This window comes from Trichechus manatus, unplaced genomic scaffold, assembly GCF_000243295.1.
Source record: "Trichechus manatus latirostris isolate Lorelei unplaced genomic scaffold, TriManLat1.0 scaffold00257, whole genome shotgun sequence".
NCBI classification, from domain to species: Eukaryota; Metazoa; Chordata; class Mammalia; order Sirenia; family Trichechidae; genus Trichechus; species Trichechus manatus.
Window position 1 is genome coordinate 1,284,081 of NW_004444193.1, and position 12,279 is coordinate 1,296,359.

The 12,279-nt window shown below is 37.5% G+C and overlaps 1 protein-coding gene across 1 annotated transcript in view; it reads right to left on the bottom strand.

Moving 5' to 3' along the window:
* Positions 1-12,279, bottom strand: part of CDS1 (CDP-diacylglycerol synthase 1) — an 86,955-nt gene that overhangs the window by 16,515 nt on the left and 58,161 nt on the right. The window contains exon 6 of the mRNA XM_004389707.1: positions 1,508-1,566. Coding sequence (XP_004389764.1) covers positions 1,508-1,566 — 59 coding nt within the window. The remainder of the gene's footprint in view (positions 1-1,507; positions 1,567-12,279) is intronic.

Genomic DNA, 12,279 nt, shown 5'->3' on the forward strand with positions numbered 1-12,279 from the left:
TTTGTTGCCTACTGGAACCTTAAGATGATGAAAACATTTAAGAAAGTAATTTTAATTTGTATACAAATGGAAGGCTAATAATACTGAGATACACCAGTAAATTAAAAAAATGTAAAAAAAGAAATCATACTCTTGAATTATAAGGTTACAATGAGAATGAGAATTTTATGCTGTTCTTATGCATTTGGAGAGGAACGTTTTACTCTGGTTACATTCTGTATTATTCTGTATTATTAAAAATGCTAAAAAATAATTTTTTCAGAGCTTATTAGGGTAACTTTTCTCATAAAGAGTTCTTTCTAATTTCAAATGCCTCAAATCAGCAGGGTTCAACTGCCCTTAAACTCCACCTTTTATATCTGAAAGCTGATTGTCAAAGATCTGTCCAATAACAGTATTCAATTTCAAAATTTCAAAGAACTCTGCTATTTCATCAATTCCATCTAACATGGAAAATGGGGCCACTTCAGTGTCTTTTAGCACCATCACTAAGAGTAGAACATGAACAAAGAGAAACTAACATTTCTATGTACTAGTCTCATAATTTTGACTGTAATTTTCAAAAATGACTTCAAAATTCTTAAGATTTGAATTTATTCATAGTAAACCTGTTTCCCATTTCAGCAAACATTATATTATATTGGTTGTTTCATTTTATTTTTATCTGCTTAAAAGATCCAATTCTCTTTTACCCCAGTTGCTTTAAAATGCATAAGGATTTTGTTCCAGGAGGCATCATTTACATTTTCACAGGAGATTCTATTATTTCTAATTTGTCCTGACTGTTTCTAGATATTCACTAAGAATTTTATTCTACTCTCAGATCCCCTGAAATCAGGAAAGTAAGAAATACTAGTTTCCCAGTGCTAATGCCCAGCAGGATGTCTTAATGGAGAAAAGCAAAGCATAAAATATAGGCAATATATCCCAAATCCAAAACAAGTCTTACTAGAACATGAATTCACAGATCAAAATAATTCTTGCATTTTACAGCTTATAATTAGCTTCATTTTAATGAAATAAGACAAGTGTATAATGTACAATAATGAATTTCATGAAACATTAAAACTTGGATACACTGAACAAAATACCTTATGCCAAAAAGAATTATGCAATTATATGACTATCTATAACTACCAAGAAAATACATGCTCTGCTGTGTGCTTTATGCTCAGGCTAAGAGCAAGTAAACAGGATTACTTTCCATAGAAGAACACAGCTAGAAAACAATAAAACTCTTCAGATTTCCACAAATTTAGGGAATCCAAATAATTTCAATTTTTTAGACTTTGAAAATATTCAAGAAAAAATGTTGAGGGAACTTTGAAAAAAAGTTAAACTTTTAAACTTCAATGTTTTGTATTTAAGAGTCATCCTAAAATAAAAAATCCCTCACATTAGATAAGAAATCAACTAGCAGATTAGCTATTTCCTCACTACAGAAAATAAATTAAAGGTAAGGGTTTTTATTTCAGATCGTGACTACAGAATAATGGTTAATACACACCATATAAAACTGCAGACGATAATGTTTCTTCACCAAGCTCAGTACAAACATGCAGAAACCTGTTCAAGAACAAAAAACAAGTTCTTGTTGTGCAATTTGGTACAAAGTATAAGATTCAAGAGCCCAAATAAGCCAATTCCCTATACCACAACTACCCCATCTAGACACATTTTAACCACCTACTCAGATGCCATCTCTCCTACTATCTTATATTAAGCATTCTAAACAAGTTCCTTGAAGAAAAAAATCCTGTATTCTCCAAAGTGCCTAATTAATATATTCCATGGCACAGATTCAATAAACATCCCTGCACTAAGTTCATGAAGTAGACTTGAATTTCAATTTCAATTTATTTGCTATATCAACTCTTCAGGTATAAGTATAGAATGTTTTCAATCTCTACATAATACAAAAACAAATAATTACTATCATGACAGCTAACATTCACTGAATACTTATTTATGTTCCAGGCATTTGTCTAAGCATTTTTACATGTATTAACTCATTTAATCCTTCCAACATTCCTGTGATGTAGGTACCTTTTATTACCTCCATTTTACAGATGAAGGAAAACGCATAAAGGGCTTTATTAATTTACTGAGGATCACAGGGCCAGGAAGTAGATAAGGTCAGGAATCCTATTGTCACGTGGTTCCAAAAACCCATATTTAATTAGATCAGCAAGATTCAGGTTAAGAGTAATTTGAAATTTCTCAGAACATTATATGAATTATAGTAAAATATGATAACTCTCAATTTCTAGGTTTAAAAAACAGTATTTGTGTTTGTATTTATATCCTACAAATTTATTACAATGAAAATTTAGTAAATAAAAATTCCTATCTTTTTAAGTGAAATCTAATAATCATATGGAGCATAGTGATTAAGTGTTTGGCTGCTAACCAAAAGGTCAGCAGTTCTAATCCACCAGCAGCTCCTTGGAAACCTTATGGGGCAGTTCTGCTCTGTCCTATAGGGTGGCTATGAGTTGGAATCAACTCAGCAGCAATAGGTTTTTTTTGGTTTTAATAATCATATACTAAAATATTGGGAGGCAATATAAAACACTTCTTGCTCAGTATAACAGTAAACTTCTAAAGATAAAAGTTTCACAGAGGTGGATCTTGAAAATGCATAAACCGAGTTTAATTGCAGATAAACATCCACAAATGTATTGTATTCTGCAAATCTTTACAGAAAGTGTGTTCTCTTAGAAACTGAATTGTTAACTGCTCTATCCCATATAAAATAAATACTAGGCTTTGTGTATCTAATTTAAACTTACCGAAACAATTCTATGCAACAGACTAGGCAAGGGTGCTACTACCCTCTCCAGAGCAAATAAGCAAACAGCAGTTGCCTTTAGCTGTTTTTTGATGACTGATTTGAAATGTCAAAGCATAAAGAACGATGACAAAAGAAGAGAATTCATACTGACCCCCAGATCCTACTTGTCACCTACTAGGGAATAAGAATAAACTTATTAACACTATGCAAAACTGGACTGAAAAAGCAATTTGTAAACTTTTTCTGAGCAGAGGCACAACTGAAAACCAATACGTCACCTTTAAGAGGGAGAGGGGAGCACTAGAGCATGAAATTCATGGTACTGGAATCACTGGCTGTATAAAATAACTCTTGAAATTATCATTGTAAAGTTTTTCCTTTACAGCAGGTAGACTTAATCTTGTGGCTCAAGTAACGATGTGATTTCTATGCTGTTTTTTGCCATTGGTCCATAGTTAAATGTGACAGCACATGGACTTGGTTCAGAGGCTAATGGGCAAAGGGCAAAGCAGAGAGACGGGAAGATGCAGCTGGAACCTCTCGTTCCATCCAAACAGACCACTTGACTCTCCTGGCACAGCCGTGGGGATTTCTCAACAGCATTAACTATAAATTATCTTCCCACAAATGCTACTCCAAAATATACAGTTATCTCTTTCTGGAAATTATATAATACCATTAACTCTCAAGCATTTCTTCAAACAAAATCACCAGCCATATTATTCAATATTTTCTTAATGGACATTTTATACAGGACAGTCTTGCCAATTCACTTCTACCTGATCCAGTTCTGCCTTTAAATTAACCAGTGGTGTGTGGCTTTCTAGAGTGCTCTAACAAAGGATATAATTATCTGACTCCTAGGTATGTTAAGATAATATAGTTCTTTGACTTTTGGGGTGGGGGGGCGCGGTTTCAAATGTTTTCCTAGCATATCTAAGGTTAAACGTTATTTTAAAAGGAACACCCCAATTAACAAAAGAATATTTGTAGGGCTGTATTTCCAATTAAAATCATAGGGTTTGTTACAGTATTGTAAATATAAGTATACATTTTTAAAGCTTTCAAATATGCAGCTCTTTCAATATAATTATGTTCCATTACACTCAATGATCATCACCATTTATGTACACAGCACTGCGCCTGGTGCTGTCCCAACAAAGATGTGTACCTCATGCTCTCCAGGCTCAAGGAGCTCATCAGGTGGCTAGAGAGAGCTGGTTATCCATCAGACTAAAGAGAGGTGTAGTCAAAGAGAACAAAAGAGAATGAGATTTCTAAGGAAAACAGAAGTAAAGGGGTAAAAAGATACTAAAAAGCCCAAAGGACAGAATAGAGGGAATTTTAGAAAGATGTACCAACAACTAAAAAAAATATTTATGGAGCCCTGTTGGCACAGTGCTTAAGAGCTCAGCTGCTAACCAACAGGTTGGCAGTTGGAATCTACCAGCTGCTCCTTAAAAACCCTATAGGGCAGTTCTACTCTGTCCTATAGGGTTGCTAAGAGTAGGAATCAACTCAACAGCAATGGGTTTGGTTTTTTTGGGCTTTATGATATAACAAAAAGGGTGGATGTTTGAGTCCATCCAGAGGTGTCCTGGAAGAAAAGCCTGGCAATCTACCTCTGAAAATCAGCCACTGGAAACCCTATGGAGCACAGTTCTACTCTGACACACATGGGTTGCCATGAGTTGGACTCTACTCAATGGCAATTTTTTTTTTTTTTTTTTTAATGATATGCCAGACCCAGGATACAAATATGAATAAGGTAGGTAGGCACTGTCTTTCAGAAGCTCATAATCGAGTCGAAGAGATAGAAAATATAAAGAAAAAATAAAGTTATTTTTTAGAATTTACTGTTGTTGATTAATCAACTCACTAAACACATACAGCCCTTGATTCAAAAAGCAGACATTAGGACAGACCAAGGATTGAATACTGGAGCTTATTGGCTCATTCCTCCTTGTTATGGATTAAATTGTGTTCCCCAAAAATGTGTATCAACTTGGCTAAGTCATGATTCCCAGTATTGTGTAGTTATCCTCCATTTTGTGATCCAACGTAATTTTCCTATATGTTGTAAATCCTAACCTCTACGATGTTAATGAGGCAAGATTAGAGGCAGTTATGTTAATGAGGCAAGACACAATCTACAGGATTAGCTTGCATCTTCAGTCAATCTCTCCTGAGATATAAAAGAGAGAATCAAGCCAAGAAGAGAGGGACCTCCTACCACCAAGAAAGCACCAGAAGCGGAGTGTGTTGTTTGGACCTGGGGTCCCTTTAGACCAGGGGAAGATTGATGACAAGGACTTTCCCCCATAGCCAACAGAGAAAGCCTTCCCCTGGAGCTGGCGCCCTGATCTGGCCTCCTAAACTATGAGACAATAAACTTCTATTTGTTAAAGCCATCCACTTGTATTTCTGTTATAGCAGTACTAGATGACTAAGACACTCTCTTTTTCACTTGGTTATATTTTTCATCTAAAACTGTAAGAAGTTTCCAATATCATATTAAATAAACTCAGAAGCACAATGCTTTATGTGTCCATATTCAAACACTAAACTACAATTGAGTTGTTGGTTTTAAGTGAGTATCCACTGCAGAAACTGTCATCCAAATCAACCTATTAGCTAAGATAAAGAAAGGGTTTCTTTAAATCTACATGGTGATCTTCAGGTGTAAAACCTTAAGGTTTAAAATACTGGCATGTCTATATAGTTTAGCAGTGGAGCCCTGGAGGTGTAGTGGTTATGCGTTCAGCTATTAACCAGAAGGTCGGCAGTTCAAATCCACCAGCCGCCCCTTGGAAACCCTACTTAGCAGTTCTACTCTGCCCTATAGGGTCGCTATGAGTTGGAATCGACTTGACGGTAACAGGTTTTTTAAAAAAAAATTTACTATAGTTTAGTAGTCTAAGGGTTTTTGGAGATATAATCCTTTGTGAACAATTATTCATGACACCTTTCTTTAAAGATCTCATCAATATCCTCTGATGTAAAAGACAACCAGGATGTTAAAAGAAAAAAAAAAAAACCTTATGATTAATTTTAGTTATAATTTAAAGTTAATTTTATATGTCCATCAATTTTCTTGAATTCAGTCTCATCTTTTGCTTACAGGTTTTAAACAAATTAAAATGGTGTTTAAAAATAGTCATGCATAAAAAAAACTATTAAACATAATATAATACTCTGGTTGGCTAAACAGATAGTAAACCCATTGCCATTGAGTTGATTCTGACTCTTAGCAACCCTATAGGGCAGAGCAGAACTGCCCCATAGGGTTTCCAAGGAGCAGCTGGTGGATTCGAACCTTTTGGTTAGCAGCCAACCTCTTAACCACTGCACCACCAGGACTACAAACAGTAAGGTGACGATATTAAGGTCAAACACCATAAGCTAATTCACCAATCACTGCTGGACAATTAATCACATGGCTGCTCTGGTTTCTAAAGAGCCTTAAATCCAATGTACCAATGTGACCAGGAGTCTAGACTATAAAGAAAATATTTGTCCTATTATTTTCAGTCTTTCTGATTTCCTCTTTGCTATCACTGAAATTCATTTTATAACAAAATCATCTAAATGTCAGAATGACTTTGGGGACCTACTCAGTGAATCATTTTGTGTGATATTAAATAAGTCATTTAATCCTGTGGGCATCAATGAGGAGGTCAGACCCAGAGATATCTAAATTTTATTTTAAGAAAATTCAATGTCAATGACAGAGCTGAGTCTGTCTCTGCTTTTTAAATTATCTGCTAAGACTTGTACTTTTCAAAGTCATGTGACCACTGCAGCAGAACTAAAATTTTGACAGGACCTTTCAACATTGTAACATTATTGTGAGATAAACAAATAAGGAAGATACATGTTGGGGCTTATGGTCTAACAGGGCCATATACAGGCCATACTATGTTGTTAGTGTTAGGTGTCTTCGAGTTGGTCCTGACTCATTGTAACTATGTACAACAGAACAAAACACTGCCCAGTCCTGTGCCATCCTCACAATTGCTGCTTTGCTTGGGCCCACTGTTGCAACCACTGTGTCAATCCATCTTGTTGAGCGTCTTCCTCTTTCTCACTGACCACCTACTTTACCAAGCATGATGTCCTTCTCCAGGGACTGGTCCCTCCTGATAACATGTCCAAAGTACATGAGATGAAGCCTTGCCATCCTTGCTTCCAAGGAGCATTCTGGTTATATCTCTTCCAAGACAGATTTGTTTGTTGTTTTGGCAGGCCACGGTATATTCAATATCCTTCATTAACACCACAATTCAGAGGCCCTAGTTCTTTTTCAGTCTTCCTCATTCATCATCCAGCTTTCATATGCATATGAGGTGATTGAAAACACCATGGCTTGGGTCAGGTACACCTTAGTCTTCAAGGTGACATCTTTGCTTTCCAACACTTTAAAGAGCTCTTTTGCGGCAGATTTGCTCAATGCAATGTCTTGTTTTCTTGACTGCTGCTTCCATGGGTGTTGATTGTGGAACCAAGTAATTTGAAATCCTTGACAACTTCAATCTTTTCTCTGTTTATCATGATGTTGCTTATTGGTCCAGTTGAGGATTTTTGTTTTCTTTATCTGAGGCGTAATCCATACCGAAGGCTGCAGTCTTTGATCTTCATCAGTGAGTGCTTCCTCTTCATTTTCTGCAAGCAAGGTTGTGTTATCTGCATACCGCAGGCTGTTAATGAGTCTTCTTCCAATCCTGATGCCCCATTCTTCTTCATATAGTCCAGATTCTCAGATTATCTGCTCATCATACAGAATGAATAAGTACGGTGAAAGGATACAACCTTGACACACACCTTTCCTGATTTTAAACCATGCAGTATCTCCTTGTTCTGTTTGAACAACTGCCTCCTGGTATATGTTACAGGTTCCTTCGGAGCATGATTAAGTGTTCTGGAATTCCCATTCTTCAAAATGTTATCCATGATTTGTTATGATCCCTACAGTCAAATGCCTTTGTACAGTCAATAAGACAGGCAAACATCTTTCCGGTATTCTCTATTTTCAGCCAAGATTTATCTGATATCAACAATGACATCCCTCGTTATGTGAGCTCTTCTGAATCTGGCTTGAATTTCTGCCAGTTCCCTGTTGATGTTCTGCTGCAACCGCTTCTGAATGATCTTCGGCAAAATTTTACTTGTATGTGATATTAATGATATTGTTCGATAATTTCTGCATTCTGTTGGATCACCTTTTTTTGGAATGGGCACCAACATGGATCTCTTCCAGTTAATAGGCCAGGCAGCTGTCTTCCAAATTTCTTGGCATAGACGAGTGAGCACTTCTAGCACTGCATCTGTTTGCTGAAACATCTCAGTTGGTATTCTGTCATTTCCTGGAGGCTTATTTTTCTCCAATGCTTTCAGGGCAGCTTGGACTACTTCTTTCAGTACTATCAGTTCTTGATCATATGCTACCTCCTGAAATGGCTGAACACTAATCAATTCTTTTTTGGTACAGTGACTGTGTGTTCCTTCCATCTTCTTTTGATGCTTCCTGCATCATTAAATATTTTCCCCTTAGAAACCTTCAATATTGCAACTCGAGGCTTGAATTTTTTCTTCAGTTCTTTCGGCTTGAGAAACGTCGAGCATGTTCTTCCCTTTTGGTTTTCTAACTCCATATCTTTGCAGATTTCATTAAAATTCTTTGTCTTCTCGAGCCACCCTTTGAAATCTTCTGTTCAGGCCATACTATAGTTTTTCAAAATGTTACCATTGGGGGAAACTGAGCAAAGTGTTCAAGGGATCTTTCTATTATTTCTTACAACTACATGCGAATCTAAAACCATCTCAACACAAAGTATGTTTTAAGCAAATAATCTGGCATACAAAAACATTTTTTCATAGACAACCATAAAGTATAGATGGGTTCCAAGCTGGCCCACTTTTTTTTTTTTTTTTTTAATTTACAGTCCACTTAGTAGTAACTATTGGTTTAATGGTATACCAGACACTTTTTATGCCTCTGGACCTTGCAGGTAGTATGTTATTTTGGTTCTAATGCATTTAGTGTCAAGGTGGGTCCCTTTTGAAATGTGTGAAGCTCAGCAGACTGGAGCTGAAGCCTCATTGTTGTGTAGGCTGAGCATTCTATTAGGTGATGCTTCCTGGATGTGTTAATTTTGTAAACTTCTGACTTTTTTCCTTTTCCTTCTGTGAGATAAGGCTTGTAAGCATAATTACGGCTTTCTTGTGTGATAGTTAGAAAGCCCTGATGGGTTTGTTCGATGGGTTTGTTCTGGCTTTTCTGAGTCATATTGGGAAAACCAGAGGTTCTCCATGTAACCTAATGGAAAGGTACCCGCAATAAATTCTCTGTTTAGTTCTTATCAGTATATTGTCTTGCCACAGATTGGTGGCGCCAGAGCGTCACTAGCCTTACAGGTGGCTTGTATTACCAGGTCATATTTCTCAAAATCCATATTACCAACCAAAAATTTAAACCCACTCATTTTAGTAAGCATGCATTCCAATACTGAAAACACATGCCATTACATATATTTTAAAAAAATTTGTTAATGAAAGGGTTAAATATGAGCCATAATGATTCAGGCCCTTACTATATTTAATAAGAACTACAACAGAGCTTCCTATCTAGTCTCCTTGCTAACATCTCCCAGTCCATCTTTTATTTCACTACAAACCTGGTTATATCATTGCTTAGCTTAAAGTCATCCAACGGTTTCCCAGGGATAAAGTCCAAACCCTTACCACATACACAGACTTTCAAAGCGTGGCTCCTGTCTACTATTTGATCTTTAGTCCTGCTGCCGGCCCAGAACATGCAATCCTCTCTCATTTCCATGTCTTGCACAGCTATCCCCTCTGCCTGGAATGCCTCTCCCACCATCCACCAGACAAACGCCTATTTATTCTTTACTCTTCACATTTCTGCCATCTCTTCTCGAAGGTCTTCTGCGGTCTTCCCATTCCGTCAGAGCAGGGCCCTCCTCACCCGTTTTCATGTTACTGCCGGTCCTTGTTCACATTTCCGCACTGAACCAGGGACTTGTGTTATCTCCAGCTGTGAGAAAAGCACACTCTTGGCCTTATTTCCCTCTGTGTTCCCAACACCAACCACAGTACCTAGCACTTGGAAAGCATTCAAAGACATGTTGAAAGAATGGCTCTGACTGACTTTCAATGAGCTTCGCGATTCTATGAGCCTAAAGCAGCCAGTGGTAAGCTATTTCTAAGGAGCCTGGTAGCGCAATGATTTAAGTGCTCGGCTGCTAACTGAAAGGTTGGTGGTTTGAACCCACGAGAACCCACCAGCCGCTCCACAGGAAAAAAGACCTTGCGAACTGCTCCTGTAAAGATTACACTGTAGAAAACTCTATGGGGCAGTTCTACTCCGTCACACAGGGTCGCTATAAGCCGGAAGAGACTCAGTGGCACACAACAAGCTATTTCTATGGCGTAAGTCAGTGTATTCTTAGAAAAAGAGAAATGAATTTCATTTTATAAAAGTAGAGTCAGAAAATTTAATGTATGAAGCAAACAATCACTAGAAGAGGGCTGGTTGGGAGGCTATTGTGTGTAAAATGCATAAAAGAAACAATAAAGAAAATGTATTACACTACTGAAAAGCTATTCTCAAGTATAAGTTTCAGCAAACCAAAAGGGAAAGTAAGCCAAGGAAATACTAGTTGCCTTATATGCTAATATTCTGCCCATCAGAAATTGCCATATGTACATCCATACAGATGTAACTCAGACATACTACAGATATGAAAAAAATGAGGCAGAGAGATAGATCTAGATGGGCTGATATAAAACCACCTATAAAGTGACATTAAGTATTGAAAACAGGTACTAGAATGAAGAACACCAAAGACACAAGGAAAATATTAGCTCAAGACAAAAGGGCCACATAAACCAGAGACTCCATCAGCCTGAGACCAGAAGTAGATGGTGCCTGGCTACCACCAATGACCGCCCTGACATGGAACACAACAGAGTCCCTGATAGAGCAGGAGAAAAGTAGGGTGCAGAACTCAAATTCTAGTAAAAAGACCAGACTTAATGGTCTGATTGAGACTGGAGGGACCCCGAAAGACATGGCCCCCAGACTCTCTGTTAGCCCAAAACTAAAACCATTCCCAAAGCCAAGTCTTCAAACATTAGACTGGACTATGGGACATAAAATGATACTTGTGAAGAGTGTGTTTCTTAGCTCAAGTAGATACATGAGACTAAATGGGCAGCTCCTGTCCAGAGACGAGATGAGAAGGCAGAAAGGGACCAGAGCTGGTTGAATGGATACAGGAATCCGGGGTGGAAAGGAGGAGTGTGCTGTCACAGCATAGGGAGAGCAACTAGGGTCACATAACAATGTGTGTATAAATTTTTGTATGAGAAACTAACTTGAACTGTAAACTTTCACTTAAAGCACAATAAAAAAGTCAAAAACAAAAGTTAATGTAGCTTTTGTATTTCACCGAAGATTTTCCAGAATCTCTTAAATTATAAAAGCTGTTGAAAATTATAAACAGCAAAAAGAAACCAAAAAAAAAAAAAAACAGGTACTAAATAGTCTGTATATAATAGCAGAATAGTCTGCTCTCATTTGTATAAAAAAATAGAGAGATATAAACATATAAGCTAGACTACTCAGAATATGTCTGGAATAATACACAAAAGTTAACGGTAGTAAGCCCCTGCAGATAGTATGTGAGGGTCTGTGGTAGAAGGGAGATCTCACTGAATACACTTTCTTAGTCTGAATTTTTACAATGGGTATACATTATGTGTTCACTTTTAAAAACCAGCTAAGGAAAAAAAAAAAAGCTAGTTAAGGACTCTTGGAATACTTGGCTCTTGGCACACTCTTCACTGAGAGCCCAGATGCCCTGATGTGAGAGTTCCAGCCATGTGGAGAGTGGGCCATCTCAGATGGCCAGCCCGCTCAAGCCTTCAAATGACTGGCTTCCATCTGACTGGCATCCCTGGGTGGTGCAAACAGTTAACACAACTGGCTGCTAACCAATATGCTGGAGGTTCAAGTCCACCCAGGACTGCCTCAGAAGAAAGGCCTGGTGATCTACATCTGAAAAACAGCCATTGAAAACCCTATGGAGCACAGTTCTCTGACATACATGGGGTCACCCATGAGTCACAATCAACTCAATGGCAATTAGTTTTTTTTGGAAGTTAGAACTGCCCAGTTAAACCCAGGCAGTCTACAGAACCGTGAGAGAAAATAATAGTTGTTCTAAGCCAGGGGTGGTGGTGGCGGCGGGGGGGACTAGCTAAGTATTCTTATTTTAAAATGGTAACTTGATCAGGTGTATTTATTTCTATTCCCTCCTGGTATTCCATTAAAATAACATTTTAAAAAATTAAGGCAAAACTCCATAAGAACAAAGAGAATTGAAGAAATTCTGGATACCAGAAGACAACTGTCAGCAAACTTTCGAAGCTGGAGAGCAGATGGATGACTTAGCAGACCTGAG